The sequence below is a fragment of the Paroedura picta genome, chromosome 8 (assembly GCF_049243985.1).
Source record: "Paroedura picta isolate Pp20150507F chromosome 8, Ppicta_v3.0, whole genome shotgun sequence".
In the NCBI taxonomy this organism is placed as follows: Eukaryota; Metazoa; Chordata; class Lepidosauria; order Squamata; family Gekkonidae; genus Paroedura; species Paroedura picta.
Window position 1 is genome coordinate 84,917,368 of NC_135376.1, and position 22,145 is coordinate 84,939,512.

The 22,145-nt window shown below is 44.7% G+C and overlaps 1 protein-coding gene across 5 annotated transcripts in view; it reads right to left on the bottom strand.

Annotated features, from left to right (window-relative positions):
- Positions 1-22,145, bottom strand: part of RHOBTB1 (Rho related BTB domain containing 1) — an 80,880-nt gene that overhangs the window by 8,459 nt on the left and 50,276 nt on the right. For all 5 annotated transcript variants that reach the window (XM_077350713.1, XM_077350710.1, XM_077350712.1 and 2 more), the window contains 5 exons: positions 14,005-14,190; positions 10,587-11,563; positions 9,181-9,299; positions 1,822-1,972; positions 143-231 (listed from right to left, as the gene is read on the bottom strand). In XM_077350713.1, coding sequence (XP_077206828.1) covers positions 143-231; positions 1,822-1,972; positions 9,181-9,299; positions 10,587-11,563; positions 14,005-14,190 — 1,522 coding nt within the window. The remainder of the gene's footprint in view (positions 1-142; positions 232-1,821; positions 1,973-9,180; positions 9,300-10,586; positions 11,564-14,004; positions 14,191-22,145) is intronic.

Consider the following 22,145-nt stretch of genomic DNA (forward strand, 5'->3'; position numbering starts at 1 on the left):
ACCATACACATAACCCTGTTTCAGAACTCCAAAGATGACTAGAGGCTCAGAAAGACCCCCACTAAAAAGTCTTCATAGTAAGACAACAACAACCAGTATTGCTGACAGGAACTTACACTCTTCATCATGAACAGGCACTAACCTGGGCTATTTCCAAATAGAACAGTACGTCTCCGTCTATGTTAACTCCGCTCACTGAAGTTTTGGTCAACTCCTGCACTGCGTGTTGCTCTGTAGTGGTGGAAAAGAGATACAAGCCCACTTTTTCAGCCAAATAACCGCAGTTTCAAAACCCTACTTTAATGGTGCCCTCACCCACCGCAGTATTGCCAGTGCCAATGGAGGGGGGAAAAGACCCAGAAACACTCCCACTACAATGGTCTGGTCTCAAGGGGGTTTATTTTATGAAGTCCTGGGATGAAATGAAGGTATTTTGTATGCAGCCCATTTTCCTTTCAAACAATTGGGGGGGGGAGAGGAATGGGCACTTCCTGGAATTAGCTATCTTCGTATTACCAGCAAAATAATTAACCAAGCCAGAGTAGGGTAATCAAACCCACTAGCGCTGCTCTTTTATGGGATGCTTGCTTGAACTGGCTTGATTCAGAATGGTTTAAGATCCGCCATTAGGCTCTCAAAATAGGAATCTGCACTGGAAACTCTAATGGTCACGCTCTTTCAATTAAGGGCAATTGGATGCCTAATGGGCATTATGAATTATAGACTCTTCTCTGCTTCCTGTCTCCAAAGCATGCATCAGCTTCTTCAGCGGGCTAAATTAACTCAGCACAGAGGGGAGGAAAGGAAGCACGGCCTCGTTGTTTTCCAATGAATCCTCATTTGGTCTGGGGGAGGGGGGCTGCACAATGGTCAAGCATGACACAACAGTAACTGAATCCTATTATTATTATTATATTTATTGACCGCTCTCTCCAATTATGCTCGGGGTGGTGTACAACAGTCACAAGGCAACATTCTGATAAAAACAGTAAGAACAATAAAAACATACAACAATATCCCAAGCGCTCTGTTTGTTTTCATTTCTTGGGCCCTGTTCTTTTCCTACCTCTCCAGTCAATATCTTTGGTAAAAACTGGGGAGGGGGTGCTTGATTTTATTTACTTGCCCCTGGCCTCAACCATGTGTCTGGTGGAATAGTGACTTTTTGCAGACCCTGAAAAACTTTTATAGCTCCATCAGTGCCTGAGCCAAAATGGCCCTAGGCCTGGTTGAGGCCAGGCATGCTTCTTTAGGGCCAGGGACCACCGACATATTAGTATGCAAAGATTTTAATGTTCTTTTGGCGGTATCCGGGGAGAGGCAGTCCCTTTGACACGCAGGGCCCAGACCACATAGAGCCCTGAAGATAAAGACCAAAACCTTAAACTTGATCTGGAATTCAACCGGTAGCCAGAGCTGGAGGACAAGTCAAATACGGGTCGTCCATGGTATCCTAGGAAGGACTCATGCGGCTGCATTTTGTACCAGTTGCATTTTCTGGGCCAAGGATCAGGGTAGACCAACACAGAGTGAGTTAAAGTAATTCAGCCTAGAAGTGACCATTGCATGGATCACTGTGGCTAGGTTCCCCGGGGTCAGGAAGGGTGCTAGTAGCTTTGCCTGACGAAGATGGAAGAAAGCTTGGTGACCTACCATTGTGATCTGAGCCACCGTGGAAAGGGAGCCATCAAAGATCACCCCCAAATTCCTGACGGAGTGGGAAGTTCTTACTTGCATCCCAGCCCATTGTTTCAACCATGCTGGAGGGAAGAGCTGCTACAGAAGCCTGAGGCAATGCCAGTGAAGAGCCAGAACAATTACCTGCAAGTGCAACCAAGTGTGGAAGGCAAAATCTATTTGCCAGTGCAATTAATTCAAGCGTGTCCAACTCCTGACTGGAGGATAGCTGCTTGGTGTACAGGTAATCCAGAACCGTTTGCATGGAGGCCTTGTTTATGTTGGGAAGAAGAACCTGAAAATTTAAAAGAGAGAGAGGTGTTTTTCAGATGTTCAGAAAAGGGAGCATCTAGTCAAGGATAAGACGCTAGCTACTACAGTGTGAAAGCCAGCATGGCGTAACTGTTAAGAGCTGTGAACTCTAATCTGGAGAACCGGGTTTGATTCCCCACTCCTCCACATGCAGCCAGCTGGGTGACTCCTCCACATGCAGCCAGCTGGGTGACTCATATCTTAGGAATGTTCTCACAGAGTAGTTCTTTTAGCGTGCTCTCAGCTCCACCTATCCACCGTGTGGGTGCAGGAAGAGGTGGGGCAACCTGCCAAGACTAAAACTCCAGCCTGCAGCCCAGCATGAAACTTCCAGTGCATAAACAGTCCATGTAGCATTTTGAAAAGAAAAAAAAAGTTTTACGTATTGGGGAACATGGGCATGTGCCCACTTTCCCCATTGCTGTGATAGTGTTTGGTGGCTACTTTCACAGGCACAGGCTGGCATGATTACACCTCTCGTTAGAAGCTACCCTGTGGAGAAAACGGTACACAGCACAAGATACACAACGTCAAGGTCAGTTCACTCTGTCACTTTGGGGCTCTACCTCTGCATTGGCTCATTCCTGTCCTTAATATAAACAGTGTGCAGCTAAAAATAATCCCAGAGTTGCTTTCCGGACTGCTGATTATTTTTCAGCACCTGGCAGCATTACCTTTCCTATGTCAATTGCTTTCAGAAACTCCGTGTCTGCTGCTGTAACATGTGCTTCACAGCTTCCAGTTATCTCATCCCCAACTTAAGGAATGATTGTGCCTGTGAACGTAGCCACCGAACAACATCACAGCAATGGGGAAAGAGGGCCCGTGCCCATGTTCCCCAATACATCCAATACCGAAAACTATTTCTTTTCAAAATGCTACATGGAGACACACTTAATTCCTGCAGGCAGCCTACCCAGACCAAATAACCTCAAATGTTCACCCTGGGATTCATTTCTAATTGTGCCATCAGGAAGCTGCCCAGCCCAAAAGGGCAGAGTCAAAACTGATTAACTGTGATCATTCTGTGTTACCTATATAGCCAAAGGTAATTAAAAACATAATTCCTATTGCAATTGTTAGAAGTTGTTGAGTATTTTGTCCGGCACAAGTTTGCTGAAAGATTTTTCCAGCTTCCTCCCCATTCCACACACTTACCCTCTCTTTCAAATGACCATGTCGAATACAGAGAAAGAAACAGTATGGAGAAGAATCAGCCTGCTCCAACTTTGAGTGAGAAATGGTGGAGTCCAGTTTTTGAACAGCTGTGTGGGATGAGAGATCTGAAGATCGCAGATTGCCAGAAAAGAGGTAAACAATTCAGAGTGCTGGTTCTGACCTTTAAAACTCTGAATGGCTTGGAGCCAGGATGTGGATGGACCACAGTTCCCTCAATTGTCCAGCTCCCCAGCAAAGATCTCCTGCATTCCCACCTTCAGAGGTGAGGCAGAAAGAGTCTTTTTCAGTGGTGGCACCTCACTATTGGATTGCCCTCTCCCATGAGCCCCACCTGGGGCTTATCTCTCTTTTAGGCACTAAACTAAAACATTCCTTTTAAGCCAGCCTTTAAATCAAGGAGTTTTATCTCTTTGCTGTTTTATGGTCTGATGCTCGTTTTATTTATATCAGGATGCCTGATGTATATTTTATGTTGTTGTTATGCCTCAGCTTTTTAAAAGCACTATATGGGCTTGTTTTAGCGGCTGGATTTAATGGTGTCAGTTTGTTTTAGTGGATATTTTAATGGCTTTGTTTTCAATGCACGGCTTTTAACGACTTTGCTTTACTGCTCTAAATTGCCTTGAGCCAGTGTTGGGATTGTCTGCACTGACTAGCAGCTGCTTTCTGGATCTCAGGCCAAAGTCTTTCACATCACCTATTCATCTGATCCCTTTAACGGGAAAGGCCAGGAATTGAACCTGGGACTTTCGGCACGCAAAGCAGAGGCTCTGCCATTGAACCATGGCTCCTCCCCAAGCTGAGCTCACGCCTCTCCCCTTTGGGGCTGTCCCCATCGTCCTGTGGAGGCCCTCTGTGATGACACCCTCTTCATTTTAAGCACTGCCATGCCATGCAATTTTATACCGTCCAAATGCAAATGACTATTATTTTCATTTTGAGCAGTTCCAAGGAGACACCGAAAGCAACCTCGGAAAGCAAAGTACGCAGAGCAGAGCGCTGAATACATAAAAGGGTACTGCAACTCCAGTGGCCGACCAATATCCCACAGTAAAAAGATGGATATCCTTGGTGCGTTTTATGAGCAAGATCTTTGGGGCCAGGGGAGGTAGGTGGTGAAGAGAACTAGTTTTAAAACTCTGCAATCTTCTGAACGTTTTTCTCAAGGAAACATTGGCTGTCGTCAGCAGTGGACTTAAAAGCGTGGCAAATTTTGCACACAGCTCTTTGGAAAATTGTTTGAGATCTACTGTTATAGAAATACTGGCTGGCATACGGCTGCCGCTAGGGGAGGGCAAAGACCTGCCATCCCTGAGAGAGGCTTAGTATGGTACTCCCCCCCCCCCCCCACCAAACACTGGAGATTGCTTTTGTTGCTCACTTTTTGCAGGGGCTGCAGCTCAAATGCAAGAGTTACGGTTGCAAATAACCCGGCTCTCCCTGCAGAATTTCAAAACAATAAATAAATTAGGAGGAGCTCATTATATTTATGTCAAATTGCCTCTGTCTCTATGCGCCGCACACTTTTTGGATCCGGCTACTTTCTCCGTTCCCTTTCCAAGGCTGTGCTCCTGTCCTTTTGATCCCAAGGAGCTCAAGTAGCTTTCTGTGCTACTAATATCCAAGGCTTTGCAATTAATATTTTACGGCTGCCAAGAAGAACGCAGGCTATTAGGGTTTATAATTAGGAACCAGAGTTTAGAAAATGAATATATGTTCCTGTTGTAGAGTGCTGCTTACTAAAAAATCAAGGTATGTATTTTTAATGAGCCACCTGCTGAGAGAGCCTCTAGGGAAGGAATTATGCTTACTGCTGTTTTAAAAGTAATGAGAGAAAAAATTTAAGCAGAACACCGTCTCCTAGAATATTAAATGCAAAACTACAGAGGAGAGCAACCGCTGCAGTGCTGCTGAGGGGTATAAATTCTTCTTCATGATGGGGACGCCTCCCTTCCATAATCAAGCCAAAAGCAAAGCTGGGATGGATAAAATGTGATGAATAATCAGAAAATTATTCTGAGTTTGGGATAAAAATAAATCACGTCAAGCAGAGCTGCTCTTCCTCCTTAAAATCACAAATGCTACTCGGAATAATTTGGGAGACCTTCTCTACCTTGTTAGCATTTCACTACCCCGACAGATGCTTCGTAACAATGTGGAAAATTGGTATTTTAATAAGCACAGTATCTTGTTGGGCTGTCTAATCTTTGGGAATCTCAAGGGTTATATGATCACCGCTGCCCTCATAGCCTACCTGTTTCTTTTAGACGCAAGGCAAATTACCAAAAGTCAATTAAAAGACGTTTGAGGGATCTTGATGGTAGGAGTATGCCGGTTAGAGCGCAAAGTGTATGTTCATCCTTTTCAGCTCGTATTCCTCCCCCGCAAAAATGCCAAACTACTTGTCTGAATGATCGCTTCCAAAGTATAGGAGGGCATTTATGCTTGCCTGTTTGAACGCCTTGTCCTTGGCGATGTTCTTAGAAAGTCTTAATGGTATTCTATCCTCTTAATAAGAGTCTACGGATGTGGTATGAACTGAATCGACTCTATAGATCAGGGGAGGCCAAACTAGGTCTCCAGATGTCCGTGGCGTACAATTACCATGAGCCTCTGCCAGCATGTAGTCCATGGGCATCTCGAGACCAACACCCCTGACATGCATCCTTCCTGTCACTATGGAGAGGACAAGAAGAACACAGTGGATCTTCCAGCTACAGTGACATTATCTTTTTCCAGAGGGGCAGGGGTGTTGGTTTCCACATGTCCATGGACTACATGCTGGCAGAGGCTCATTGGGAGGGTAGTATATAAATATAATAAATAAATAAATAAATAAATAAATAAATAAATAAATAAATAAATAAATAAAATGGTAGTCCATGGACTTCTGGAGAGCCAGTTTGGCCACCCCTTCTATACATAATATTATTTTGGACTGCACTGAATTTTCAGATTTGAGAACTGAATTGATTTTTTCCCCTTTTCTTTTTAGGAGCAAAGTCTTCTTGGTTACTAAGAGATGAATACACATGAACACATGAAGTTGACTTATACTGAATTAGACCTTTGGTCCATCAATGGTCAGTCTAATCTACTGGCAGCAGCTCTCTAGGGTCTCAAGCTGAGGTCTCTGACATCGACTACCACTTGGTTCTTGCATTATTTATTACTAGGGGTCAAGCCTATTGCATTCGGGAATACGACAGGCGCTAGATAAGGGGGATGGAGCGGAAGAACTCTGCAGATGGCTTACCCCTCACCCCAGGACCTGGAAAGGCTTCAGGCAGCTGTTAGGGAACTCACCGGCAGGGGCAGTTCTCACGTGGCAAGGATCTGCAGCCTCTGAGCTTCAGAGGGAAGTGGAAGGAGGAGGGAGTGGTTGGGGTGGAGGATGGAAGGCAATTGGCTGGCTGCTGGAAAGACAGGCAAGCCAGTTGGAGGAGAAAGCTCTCAGGGGTGGGACAGGTGTCCTGAGTGGGTGTTATGTGCTGAGTGGCACAAGCCATGAGACATGCTCCTCCTCCAAGGCCTTACCAGAAATATATAGTGGAACAGATCAACTTTATACACCACCCCTCTTTGTGGGCAGGCTCTGAGTGGTTTACAACTTCTTAAATTCAGTTTAAAACATAATAAAACCAATAAAACAATAAATAGACTGAATACTCTGAGACAGCCACGACTTCTCCTTGTATTCAATACTCAGTGGTGCTATTTTATTCTGGAGAGGGAAAGAGGGAGGCTCATATGATTTCATTTACTTGTTTGGGCCTCAACCATACACCTGGTAGAATAGTGCTGTTTCTGTCAAAACTATTATTCATATGCACACCTACATGGAGTTAACTAAAATCAATGAATATGATTAATCAATGGAGGTTTCTTTAAGTTGGGCAAAAAATGGTCGTCTTGACATTGGGTTGATCCAGACATGTGGTGGCACAAGCTGCAGGTCTCAAGGGTGAGCAGGACCACCACTATGCTTCTGTGTGTGTACTTGCTCATCCCTGCAAGGAGTTGAAATCAAACCATGGATGAAACTGTAGCCCAGGCTTTCTCAGCCATGGTTACGTGAAACTCTCAGTTTCTTGGCAGTCCTGGAAGGGCTTCCTGAATGGGTGGGATTTAATTCATTTGTATATATATTTTAAATTTGTTTAACATTTATTGGGTGGTATGATCATATATGCCCCTTGACCCCATGGCCAATGATGGGCCTGGATGTGGTAGGAAGGAAAGGTGCCCTGAATGGGTGTGTACACAGCAATGCTTCCTAACCATATTCTGCCCGATTGAACCACTCCTAGGGTTTCTAGAAGCTGTAGGGGTTTCTCAAGGGTAAAAATCTTGAGAAATACTACTGTAGCCTAACCACATTGATATCATGGAAGATGTATTCCTTGTGTAAAGGTAAAGGTATCCCCTGTGCAATCACCAAGTCATGTCTGACCCTTGGGGTGATGCCCTCTAGCGTTTTCTTGGCAGACTCGATACAAGGTGGTTTGCCATTCCCTTCCCCAGTCATTACCGTTTACTCCCCAGCAAGCTGGGTACTTATTCTGCCGACCTCGGAAGGATGGAAGGCTGAGTCAACCTTGAGCTGGCTGCTGGGATCGAACTCCCAGCCTCATGGTCAGAGCTTTCAGACAGCATGTCTGCTGTTCTACCCCCCTGTGTCACAAGAGGCTTGAGTACTCATACAAATTGTTGGAATACAAAAGTGCTTGACTGACCTCTGGGTCGGGAGCAGCTTAGTGATCTCAGAAGCAGCTCAGCAGTATGCAGGAATATTAATTGAGGAGCTTAAATGAAGAGGCAGTTTGATGCAGGCCACAGTCTGGTGATCCAACATCTCACCCAAAGAAGCAACTTATCCCACAAAGGAGGCTCCCCCCACGTGTGAACAGCTGGCCATAAAGGCTGTGCAGAAGTAGTTCTAGTTATTCCATTCCAAATAGCATTTGATCCAGGGGACAGGGACCTACAGCTAGGCTGGCCTTGTGGCTGTTAACCACCTATATGCAAGGAAAGGAGAGATGGGCAGTAGTGGGCTGTGCCACAAGCCATGAGCCCCACTACTGGCCTCACCTAATGGCATGCTGACACCGGCCTGTTTTAGAGGAACTCTGAAGTGGTAAGGGAGATGTGTCTGCTTGGTCAACATAAAATATATTTCCCCAGGCTTATATCTTGCAACCTGACTACAGATTTCTACAGATGTGCGTGTCTTTCATAACTGATAACTGATAAAGTAAACACGCACGCTTGGTTGTGGTCTATGAGCAGAGGTCCAGTGCCTTGAGAGGCACATCCTTTTATTGATCTTCTTTAAGTTACACATAAGCATTAAGCAGAGAAAGAGGACATAGTTGCGCATGCCCATATGATTAGACATTTCACCTTATCTGATCAGTGTATGTAATGAGTTGCAAGCTCACGGATTTCCATATGGGGGTGAAATTTCTGGCCTGGGATGAAAGCCTTGGCTTGGGATAAGAGTCCTGCACAGATCTAGCTCGTTTGCACCTGGGTTTGCCCAACCGTGCAATTATGTGAGATCTGTGTCAGCACTCCTACACATGTACACGGTATTCCCTTTGCGCTGGAGAGTAGGGAGCTGGCCTGTCCTCACCGGGGGTCCTGATTCGGCATAAGGGAAGAGCCTCCAATTACCAACCTCTTGAACAGTGGCTTGAAATGTTTCCAGCCCACTGAACCTAAACAGATCCCTCTTTCATTCCAGAACTTCCGTTCTTTGGAGGACAACCGCACTTTGTTAAAAACCCAAAACTGCCCTTGACCTAGAAAAGCAAAAATCCACCAGAGAAATTGACTCAAAGGCAACGGCTTGCAAAAAAAAGTCCCTTAGAACCTGAAACGTTTTTGAAAATGTTGACTGTGCCGGCGATGACAGCCCTCCTGTAAAAGCATGTTATTTAAACCACGGCAGTTCAAAAAGAGTGACGCGCGGATGGTACGCTGGGGTTACACGCCAAAGAGGACAAATACCTCACTGTTTGAGCTTTCGACGAACGATCCTCCGAACATCGCCGACATCCATTCACAGCTGCAAATTAGTAGTGGCTTATGGGCATTTATGTTTCCATCTTCTAACTTAAACGTCACATCTGTCATAGGATGAAAGAAACCGAATCCATGATCCAAAAGGCTTTCAGTCAGACATAATAACTGGGGTGGGACAGACTGGGGGGGGGGACACCCCCGCCACACTCCCATGCAGAATTAGGGCAAGGAATGTACTTCATTTAAAACATCTAAAAAGGACGTGTTTTATTTTGAGAAGACAGCAATTGGAAACGAGGCCTCCATCAGAGGAAGGGCTCCTGTATCTATCATTTACTTACGTCTGGGAACCAGAGGTTTCATTTACACTGCACGAAAGTGCTTGAAATTGGCCCAACCCAAATACTACATCCCCTCCTCCTGTTTAGCAGGTCACTAATATTCCAGAGTGATGACTGACTAGCTAGGGCAGCCGATCTCAACTTTTTACTGTTGAGAAATTCCTGAAACATTCTTCAGGCATCGAAAAACTCCAGAAGTGGTGTGATTGTGCAGAATATAGTTGGGAAGCATAGCTGTGTACATACCCACCTAGGGCCCCTCCTCTTCCCATCCCCTCCAGGTCCATCACTGGCCATTTTGGGGTGGGGGGGGGCAGGTCAACATGACCAGGAAATCCTCCCACGGCCATCAAGAAACCCCAAGGTTTCACGAAACCCTGGCTGAAAAAAACTGATCTAGGATATGTGTGGCTAAACAGAGGTTTGGAACAGGGTACTATAGGATGACCCAGGCTAGCCTGGTCTCATTAGATCTTGGAAGCTAAGCAGGGTTGACCCTGGTTAACATAGAAATAGGAGACCACCCAAGGTCAGTATACAGAGGCAGGCAATGAGAAACCATCTCTGAGCATCTCTTGCCTTGAAAACCCCAAGAGGTACACCATAAGTTGGTTGTGATTTCATGGCCCTTTCCACCACTACCTTCCTAGGGATTCATTTCAAATGCATCTACTCATTGTACCGCCCTGTCCCTTTTCAAGCAGTCTATAAACCTCCACATGAAGCAGTCCTGGGACTCCAGCCACAGGGAGAAATTAAACTAAGTCTTGTTGACAAGGGGTACTTCCTGAGTGTGGTGGATCTGGCCTTTAACTGCTCTACTCACAAGAATCCCCACTGGAAGTAGCCCCCTGCCAACGTGGGCATCAGCTTAACCAGTTGCTTTTCCCCAGTGGCTGCTGTGCTTGAACCTTGTTTCTGCATTCAAACTGAGCAACTGGCTCGTATGTAAGAGTCACAAGCTGTTCCCCACCTATGGTTACTACTTGGATTACCGCTGTAGAGTCATTTGCAAGGAAATGAGGAACTCGCTGTGTATATTCAACTCACCAGAAAACGTCCCTTTGCACAGGCATTCCTTTATCCTGTTCGCTTTCCTGACATGGAATGCCTTTGTAATTTCCTGGTTCATGAAGGCTTCTTTGTTAGTGATGTTTTCCACCATCATCCGCAAGTCAAAGACCTCCAGGATCTCAGCGATCTGAGCCACCCTGGTCAGGTCTTTTTCGTTTTCGTCCAGCTGCCCTGTGTACAAAAACTGCAAGACTGTTTTGAAAGGTCCCGGCTGAACAGAGGCATCCATCTTGACGATGGTCACAGTGCATGGCCGCTTTGAAGCCGGGTTGATACACGCTTCCTTATGCATGCTAACAAACCCTTTGCCCCAAGAGGCCAGCCCTCGTTTGAAGCAACTGGCTTCCCCTGCTTCAGCCTCTAACCTTGCTGAAGAGTCACAATCTTCTGCTGAAGACACAAGTTTGGCGTTCAAGGTTTTTAAGGTTTCCGCTTCACCCTCACTGTCTGCCTCAAGACTACACGTTCTGGCCAACGGGTTTCTGTTAGTCTTTTCTTTATGACAGTGCGAATCAGGTAAATCTGGGGTTTCTTCACATTCCATTAGAAAGAGGTCATAAAACTTGGAAGAGGAGGTAGCTAGGTAGATCTTATGAGCAAAAATCTGAGTGTTTTCCTGAAGGATAAATACGACGTCCGCACACAAGGGATTGTCCAACAAGTATCCAGCTTCGTTGATGCTGGTGGAGGGGCACTCTGGAATTCTGATCACTGGAGGAGGTGCCTTGGGAGGTAGAAACGGAGCCTGAAGGAAAGGTTTCTGGACTTTCTTCAGGTGTGACTTCCAGAACTGCAGGTGTCTCCTGGAAATCAATGCGGCTCTAATTGCATTATCAAACACATCCTTGATGCCAAACTGGTCAAATACGCTGGTTTCATAGTATGGTATCCCAAGCTCCTTGGCTACCTCTCTGCCTCTTTCAGGCGGTAAGATGTCACCCCTTTTGATAGGCCTGTGAAGAACACAAAGAAATAGCATTAACCTATTTACAGGCTTCATTTAGACGCCGAGGTTTCTCCTTAAAGGGAACCCAAAGTAGATTTCAGGTTTGTTCTCCTCTATCCTCACAGTAACCCTGAGTTAGGCTGAGAGTTTGTGACTTGTCCCAGCTGACATGGCAAAGTGGGGATTCCAGCATGGGTCTCCCAGTGTAACAATCTACACCAGTAAGGAGCTTTCTAAGTATCACTTAGTCCACCCCTGATACCTCCAAGATAAGCTCAGTCTGTGCTCCCCCTGCCCTTCCCTGTTCTTCAACGGGTTGAGTACGGGTGTGGATTTAGCTTGTTTCCATCCACAACCCCTTATAGCCCCTCCTTAGCTAGATTTGAACCCACTACATGAGCAAATGTTTTTAGAGCCTCAACTCCACAGCAACCCTCCTTTAAAAGGGGGGAAAATAATATTGTGTAGAAGTAGTTGCATCCTTTTGGTTTTGTTGGATTTTCCAGGGATGTGGATTGATATTTTGATTCCCTCAAAACAGAGTTCAGTCATTTTATAAGTGACCTATGTAATAGCAGTAAATGATTCCAACAGCAAAAGCTTATTTCAGTGGCAAAGCCATCCTAGCCTTGGCCATCCATTTGACGTAGGTGTAAAGCACATTTGTGCAGGAGAGCATTTTTATTAAGGGAATAAGACTGTCCGATTTTGTCAAAGTCTGGAAGTTCAGCAGGGTCAGTCACAGATCATACCTGGATGGAAGCCCACCAAGGAAGACATAGGGTTGGTATGCAGAGGAAGGCAATGCCAAATCACCTCTCCCTGAACCCCAGTTCCGACAAAATGTCAGGTTTCTTCAGTTGCCCAGAAAACAGTCTTTGACTTGGTGCAATAAAGTGAACTCAACATATCCTTTGTCAGAACTGGGGTTCAGGGAATTGAACACAGCATATAACCCTTTCTACTTCCACCTCCCACCAGTGAGAACCCAAATAACGGGGAAGCTTCAAAGGGAAAACAAACCAGGCAGCTGGCAGGTAACAGGGGAGCCGAAGGACATAGTCCAAAGGCAGGGAGGATGGATGGGGAGGGGGAAGGTGCGAACAGGGAAAGGAGGAAGCAATACATTTTTTAGAGTCAATCTGCACATCTAACAGCAATAAACCAAATAGCATAGGCATGCTGAAGGAAAACCTTGGGTTCGCCACAGCACTGATAAAGCTGTTCTGACCAGCAGTAATATCAGGGCTCTCTCAGCCTCACTTCCCTCACAGGGTGTCTGTTGTGGGGAAAGGAAAGGGAAGCCACTTTGAGACTCCTTCAGGTAGAGAAAAGTGGCATATCAGAACCAACTCTTCTTCTTTCCCTGAATGCCTGCAAGAAGACAGCCATTTCACTCATGGCCTCATTGAGGGTTTCCTGGGAGTGCCAAGTTGACCACTGTCAGTGTAGAAGAAGAAGAAGAAGAAGAAGAAGAAGAAGGTTCTTATATGCTGCTTTTCACTACCTGAAGGAGTCTCAAAGCGGCTTAGTCACCTTCCCTTTCCTCTCCCCACAACAGACACCCTGTGAGGTGGGTGAGGCTGAGAGAGCCCTGATATCACTGCTTGGTCAGAACAGTTTTATCAGAGCTGTGGCGAGCCCAAGGTCACCCAGCTGGCTGCATGTGGGGGAGTGCAGAATTGAACCCAGATTGCCGTATTAGAAGTCTGCACTCCTAACCACTACACCAAACTGGCTTTGTAGTGCAGACGTTAGGAGCCGTGGCCTCTAATTTGGGGAACCATCTATTGTCAGCTGGGTGACCTTGGGCCAGTTACAGTTCTCTATGAGCTCTCAGCCTCACCTACCTCACAAGGGGTCTACTGCAGGAAGAGGAAGGTTTTTGTAAGCCACATTGAAACTCCTTCAGGTAATAAAAAGTGGGGTACAAAAAAGCAGCTTTTCTTCATTGAATCTTGGGCAAGATGGAAACTTGGTCTGATCCAGCACGACTTTTTCATGCAACTGTTCTGTGACAATCTCTCTTTTTCACACATACAGATTATCCCCTGGAAAAAAAATGTAGGCCTCTGTGCTAGAAAATCAGGAGTAGACATCTGGTATGAGATTATAAAAACTGGCCTGGATTTACCTTCTGCTTGGTCCAATTTTATGAAGTGTAAAAGCTGGTGGAGGGGCCAGTTGTAAAATGCACGCTCTGAATGCTTCTCCAGTTATGAGATCTTAGGAAAGAGGGCAAGGAAAGACACCTTCCCGAGGCCTTAGATTACTTCCAGTTGAAGTCAACACAACTAGGCAAAGTAGACTGAAGGCTGAGCACACATAAACCAGTTTTATAGGCACCTCTTATCAAGTAAAGCGCTATGCTCTTTGCAGTCATACAGAAATGTTGTCCAGCAGCAATAAGATTTCTTCTGTTCTACATCAATCAGAGCCAACTTTTACCTGGCCAGTGGCCTCCTGGCTCGGTTTACGGCTTCCAGATCAGCGTATCGCAGATCCAGTTGGCAGCCAACCAGAATGACAGGTGTGCGTGGGCAAAAGTGCTTGATTTCTTGACACCACATAGTCTTCACATGATTCAGGGAGTTCGGGTTAGCGATCGAAAAACACAGCACAACGACATCAGACCTGGAATAAATACGCATTTGTTTTAAATTAAAAATTCAAGCTCCAGCTTCCATTTTTAATCTGCTGACGAAATCAACTGGAAGGGCAACATTTTCTAAGGGTGTTCCGGGACTGGGTTGTTATTATATGCGTGCATGTAACATTTATTTCGAAAAAGATAAAACTAGGCCCCACCACGAGACCAAGGAACTCTGTTTCTTCCACAACGGACAGACATCATGTGCAAGAAGGAACAAAGCAATGGCAAAACTCCACAGCAACTGCCGGAGCTGAAAACTGGCAGCCATCTGCTCCCGTCACAACATGCCAAACTCTTAATCTGCAGTGAGAAGTTAGACAGCTGCCCAGCCGTTTAGTGGATACATGTGATGCAACAGGATCAGGAGATGAGCTGACAGATATTTTCGGAGGACAGTTCCATTTACAATGCAGCATAAAATCTGCTGGGGCCACTGACTGTACCACTCAGCAGGAACTTTGGTTAAGTCGTGACTCTTTGATAATACGCTAAGAGAGCAATCCAAAGCAGGTTACTCAAATCCTACTCAGGTCTATTCAATGGAGCTTTCTCCTGGGAAATTATTCTTAGGATTGCACTGCAAATGTGCTTTCAAATGCTTTTGTTTCATTCATACATTCTCTCTCTAGGTACTTAGATCGTTAAAAACAAGCCAACCTTAACAGTATATATTAAAAAAGAACAACGCTGGATTCAATGGCGCCCATCTGTCACACTGGATCCAGTGACTTCCCCCCATTAATTTCTCCTCTAATGGAAAAAAGATTTTGATCCGTGAAGAAAGCAAAAGGGAGACGAGATCCAGCAGGCAGAAAAGGCTCATTGGTTCCAACCCACTGCACGAAATGGGCCTGAGACGAGGAAAAGGCCTGGATTGTATTTTAAACTCTGACCCGACAACCAGCTGATCTTATTGCACTGAGTGCTGCAGGCAGTAACTTTCATTGTGGTTTAGAAAATGATGTTCTTAGCTGATGCTCAGCCTAGCAAGACCAATCGCTTCTTCAGCAAGGGTGGAAATAAACATTAAGACACCAACGAGGGAAAGAGAAGTGGAATTATGCCAACACCTTGCCTTAAAAAGACCCTTGCACACTGCTGTAATTTTGCTATTGCCAAAGGGGGTGTGTGTGCAGTGTATAAAGGGAGGAATCGTTAGAACTTCAACAATTACTATGTTAATTATTTTATGTGCCTTTCCCCCCTCGTGCAGCTCATAATCATGGGGTTTCGTATCCGAATATACACTGAAGCAGAGTCTTAAATAACTAAAAAATTAAGCCATCAGCTCTTAATGCTCAGTCACAGATGCTGCAAAGAACACAGACGATAACGGCAAATCTTGGAAGAGGAAAAACAAGGAACGAAACACGACAGTGATAGAAGGGGAATTGTTCTGCAAGGGCCTCACGAACGGGAGGAAAAGCTGCTCTCGTGAGCAGAATTGCTCTGTCACAATTCTTTTTCTATTAAACTTCAATTTAGCATCAATTTGTCGTGCTTGCAAGTTTGGGCAATTAACGGAGCAAGACCTGTGAATCTCAGCACTGGCTTCCTAAATCATTAATGATCAACGTGTTCCGCACGGCTGCGCCACTCGTCCCAAGGAGGACATCGCTCTACGTGGCACATCTGAGTGTTATCTCAAAACACCCCCCCCCCACCCTGTGCTGGGAGCTGACATACAACGGAAGGCAGGGAGTCTTGTGTGTGTGTGTGTTATGGACTCACCGTGGCTGGGGAAGAGGGCTGAGAAGAAAACACACTTTGATATTTGGGAGAGGGTGCTTCAGAATCAGGCTGCTTCGTTTCTAAGTGCAAAAAACCTGACTTGTTCTAATTCCATCCGGTCTAGGACCTTCACGACCCATCCCTCAGTTTCGGAACAGTTACAAAGCAAGGCATGAAAAGGACATGATGGCAACGCGGCATGAAAGGAGGCATGCGCAGTGCATGCCTCGTGCTCACATTTGCAATCAAATGCTTCAAGCCTTTTAGTCTACGACAAAAGACATGTTTGTGTGACAGTTAGATGTAATGTAATCCAGTGTGAATAGTGGATTCCTACCTGGTTCCCCCCCCCCCAACCTTTTGACTGTGGAGGACCCCCTGAAAAAAATATTTTCTAGGGTTCATGGAAACCTGGAATTGAAGGGGGCAGAAGTAAGATGCAGGAACCAGCCAATCAACTGCTTGAACATTTACTGTTTCCATTGGGGAGAAAGAGCAACGGGGGGAGTGGGCCGCACTGAGGTCTAGCGATGTCAGCGGCCACCCGAACCTCTGGGAAAGGCTGTGTAACCCTTGGGGAGCTCTTGCAAATCCCTGCTCTTTTAAAATTTGGGTACCCTCTTTACAAGGAAATAGCAAATGACTGGCTATTGTGTTACACAGTTAGTAAGGATGAAAAGCCCAAGTGCCTAGTCTTAATATTTCACTGCTTTCCACATCAATATCAGGAAATACCAATATTTTTCCAGTACACTATATCTTAATAGGGGGAAAATATTTTTTCCACTTATACACCCTTGCCATCAACATTGCTGTGCCCTGACCTTGTTTGCCTGGCTGTCCTGATTGCATCAGATCTTAGAAGCTAAGCAGGGTGAACCCTTGTCAATATTTGGATGGGAGCACACCAAGGAAGCCCAGGGCCACTATGCAGAAGCATGCAATGGCCAACCATCTCTGAACATCTCTTGCCTTAAAAATCCTACAGGGTCTTGATGGTGCTTTCTACCATGTAGCTTGGAGGAAGATAACGCAGATACAATAACTTGTACATTGTTCCTTTCCCCCTCTTCCCCCAAGACCTCCTATACATGCATGTACACACATACACACATATACATACTTCCCCTTACAGGAAAGCTAAAACATGAACAGCAGGAAGCAGATTTTCCAGGTCAAGCTTCTACAGCAGGGGTAGTCAAACTGCAGCCCTCCAGATGTCCATGGACTACAATTCCCATGAGCCCTTGCCAGCAAACACCTGTTTTACAGTAAGCCTCAAGACAGACACTTCTTCATGCTGTTGCAATAGTATGAAGGCTACGCACTTTACTTGAAAGTTAGCCATACTGAACTCAGCAGTACTTACTTCTGAGTAAACATGAATAGGGTCATATTGCTGTACAGCCTAACATGGCAAATTATAGGTAGGGATGCTGACCTTGATGTTAGTTTTTGCTGTGTCCTGCATCTCCTGTTCTTCAGAATATGCACTTCTGTTAAGGTAACGTAGGGACCTTTAGGGTTTGATTGAGATTAATTATGTTCAAACCTCAATGTGCTTCAAAATTACATTTTGCAATAAAGACACCAAATCTGTAACTATGAGTCTGCAAGTATGCCACTTAACAAATGCTGTGAGAGTGGATATGCAGACTGCTTAAAGTCAAACAATTTGGATATGTGGAGACGCCTATCCAGGTGGGCTGTAGTTAGCTATTGTTTTTACCCGCACATCTTATCCCCAATGGGGGTTTGTGTATATTTGTATTGTTGTTTTATTTTGTATAGGGGTTTTTACTGGGGTTTTAAATATTGTAACTCGCCTCGAGCCTTTGGGGAGAGGTGAGTAATAAATTTTAATAACAACAACAACAACAATAATAATAGCTCTGAAGCAACAGTGGCAACTTGAAGCCCACCAAATATCAATTCTAGGTGTAAGTTTTTGTGTGCATGCAAGATGCCTTGAATTAAACTCTGTTGGTCTTAAACGTCCCAATGGACTTGAATTTTGTTCTGTTGTGTCAGACCAACATGGCCACCCAACTTAATCTATCTTCAGTGGACACGACACACCAGCTGGAGCTGGACAAATTCACTCTGACCCACAGTAGCCACCTGGTTTTCTAAGGTGACCACTGAGTCAAGCAGCCTTCCCAGGCCACGAACCTAGCTTTTCAAGGGAAGTATAACTCCACCCAAGACAGTGGTGGATTTGAAGTCTCTCGTCTGTGTTTGTACAAACCCAGAGACCCTTTGTTTTGTCAGGATTAAATTTCAACTTGTTCATTCTCATCCATCCCATGTCTAACTCCAGGCATTGGTACTGAACATCAACAGCATCCTTAGAATTAGGTAGTAAATAAAGGTAGAGGTGGGCATCATTCATATGGGGTTTTATTGTATTTTAATGTCTTATTCTGCGGGTTCCGAGGAAAAGCGGTGGTATATAAATCGAAATAAATAAATAAATAAATAGGTGACATTGCAGTTCATACTTTCTGATGACTTCTCTCAATGACTTCACATAAATATTAAATAGCAAGGAGGATAAGATAGAACCCTATGATATCCCACAGGTCAACAGTCATGGGGTAGAGCTAGAATCCCCTAAGAAATTTTCTTAGACTGATCTTCCAGATAGGACTTGACAGGACTATCATAATAGTTGTTATTCTTTCTACAGAGAATACTTGGAGCCACAGTTCAGAGAAGTAGGCTAGTGATCTTTATAGAAGCATTCCCCAAACTTTTTGAGCCTGCAGTCCTTTTAGAATTCTGAAAGAGAATGATGGTTATAGCTACAAAATGGCTGCCACAGGTGTTGGCCAGAGACAACTCCATTTATGAGCATATTTGGTTAAATGTACTAGCAGTCCTGAGTTGTGATTTAAAATTTTATATTTTATGTTTTAATGCATTTTTATGTGTTTCATCTATGTTTTAAGTCGCCTTGGGTTCCCTAAGGAAGCACGACAGCTAAAAAAATGTTTTAAACAAACAAAATGGCAGCCACAGTAGCCACAGTCACAATATGGCTCCTGCAGAATGTCAGGGAGTGAGGTCAAGCTTAACTCTAAAAGTAACCAACATTTCAGGCAGAAGCTCTGTTGGAAAAGATGCCTTTTTAAATGAACGTACGGTTAAAATATTTTCTCACATATGCAACTTATTTTCAGTCACATAGTAAAGAACCATGTGCTGTGGTGGCAGCTGCTGCCCAAGCAATGTTTAAAATCTGCACAGCCAATCAGATCTCTTCTGGCCACTCGGAAGCCCTGCTGGCCAACAACCCCACCAGGACCTGCCCACTTTCTAAAAACACTTTATGGGTGTGGCTGTGGTTGGGTGCCGTGATGATCATGAGCACTCCGTCGGGGAATTCCCGTCTTAGCACTTCCAAACCACAGTTCCCAGGATGCTTTGGAGAAAGCTGTGAAAGTTAAGCTAGTATAAAAACGACATTGATTTGTAGCATGGATGTGCCACAATGCAAAAGAGAACACTTTTATCAGCACAGGTCCAAAATGCAATCCAGCTATCTAATCAACAGTATTCATGTTAGTGAAACCTCCTTCTATAGACAAGATGATAGCTCGGGCGCAAGTTCCTCTACTACACAACAGCATTCATGCAAGCACTTCAGTGCCGGGTGAGAGGAACCAAGCTAGCACATACAGCTTATAAGCAAGACCAAAAAAGGGAACTATTTTCACAATATACATGTCTTAGTCAAATGGAGCAGCGGCTGCTAGGTGAAGATGAGGAACGTCATCATCGGCTGCCGGTAGGCATGACTTGTATGGCCTGAGAATGGATGACTATGGGCACGCACGCAGAACAGATGGGGGGGGGGGGGCCGGCAGGCTGCAATGCACAGACTGGCCTGGCATGTGAAGAGCCAGAAACACAACCAACAAAGGCAAGACCATGCACTGTCCTGGGAAGGGGAGAGCGGGGGGTAGAAATAGTCAATTCTATACTTTACCAAGAGAAGTGATGCTTCTTAAGTACAAGTGTTATGTACGAAACTGTCAGAACACCTGAAATATATATTCAGATTTTGATGGTGAGAAGAATGCAGAGTACAAACCATGGTCTTCAGCAGGAGCCAATGTGAATAGTGGCAGCTAGGAGTTGTTTGAAGGACAAGATCCATTTCAAATTACAAGGCTCCATAGGCCAGTCTTAGAAAAGGATAATGGGTTACTTTCTTAATTTAAAGGACTCACTGCATTGGTTCCCCTACATGAAAATGAGCAGAAGAGTACACCCCCTTACTTCTGAAATGAGGCAAGCTGTTACTTTCACTAAGACTACTCCCCACTTCATAGTGGCTGCTCAGTCCATGTACTCACAGCAAGAAGATCTCAAATCTTACATTTTCAAGAGATACAGGATGCACTCCCCTGCCCCAAAGAAAAAATACCTTCCATAAAGAGGACCTTAACAAGACATGTTTGGCAGAAATGATTTACTAGTTGAAGCTTTTCTGATCTTGTTTTCAAAAGCAAACTAGAGTGTAAGGAATAAAAGTGTTGCACTTACCTGTAACTGTTGTTCATTGAGGTGCCTTCTGTGCAGGCACACATTGGGTTTGCCTTGGTGCAGGCCAACCACCGGAGGCTCTCTTACACTTACTCTGATATTTTTAGCACTCTAAGGCAGCCTTTCTCAACTTTCTTACCATTGAGAAACCCCTGAAACATTCTTCAAGCTTGTAGAAACCCCAGAAGTGGCTCAATTGTGCAGAATGTGGTTGGGAAGCAAGGCTGTGTACACACTCACCTGGGGCCCCTCCCCTTCCCACCCCCTCCAGGACCATCATTGGCCATTTTGGGTAGGCGGGCAGGTTGACATGGCCATATGTGCTCATATCACCTGATAAATGTTTAAAAATATATAAACAATTAATTAACTCCCACCCATTCAGGAAACCCTTCCAGGAATGTTAAGAAACCCCAGGATTTCACAAAACCCTGGTTGAGAAAGCTCCTTAGAGGCTGTTTGCCCTCCTAATGGTCACATGCTCTGTAGGGAGGAGCCCCCTTTCCCTCAGTCATCCTGAGCTGCCACCAGTGTCATGAATTCAATTATGATGTCACTGTGGGGTAGGAGGGAGGAAATGTGTGCCTGCACACAAAAGCTGCATTAAATGAAATCATTTTGACAACACAAATCACTAATATAGTGATAGAAATAGATAAGGCATATGATATAATGATGGTTTGTCTAGTTCAATAATAATCAACCAAAATAACTATGTTACAGCACCAGAACAAGATTTGAATCCAGTGGCACCTTTAAGATCAACAAAGTTTAATTCTGGGTATAAGTTTTTGTGCTGCAGAAACATACCCACATACACACAAAGATTTATAATGATGTTGCTAGCCATTCAGTCATGTAGGACTTTTGGTGATCTTATGGCTCAACAGTTGCCCCATTTTTCAATCTTCCACCACTTCTTTAAGTTGAATAACACTCTGGCCAGTGTCCATTTTGATCATATCTAACCACCACATTCTTTGTCAGCCTGGTTTCCTTTTACCACTTACCAATCCTAGCATAATTGCTCTCTCCACTGAGCTGGACTGCATGATTTGGCCAAAGTAGGTGAACCAGAGTTTCATGATTTTGCCTCCCAGTGATATATCATGCTTTATGGGCTCTAGTATCTCCTTGTTCGTGACTTTTGTTGCCCATGCACCAGAGTTCAATCAAATCAACTCTTCTCCCCTCCAATTTCTTTATCATTCAACTTTCACAGCCATGAGTGGCTACTGGAAATACGAGAGACCTCACTAATCTACGGTTGGTAATCAGGCTTATGTCCTTGGTTTTCCATGCTCCGTTCAAGCTTATCATTGCTATGCGCCCCAGAGCAATTTGACGTTTAATTTCCATATTGCAATCACCACTCTGATACATTTGTGAAATACCCAGAATTAACCTTTGTTGGATTTAAGGGGATCCTTGGATTCAAATTGTGTTCTATTGCTTCAGACCAACTTGGAACCCACCTGAAGCTAAGATATAGAACCCTCTATTTTGTCTATTTTTTTTATTTTGGCCTTCTTCCTAAGACCTCAGGTTGGTATATGTAACTGTCCTCTCCTCCATTTCTCTCTCTCTACTACCCTGTGAAGTGGCCTAGTCTGAGAGAGCATGTGACTGGTTATAGATCACCCAGCCAGTTTTA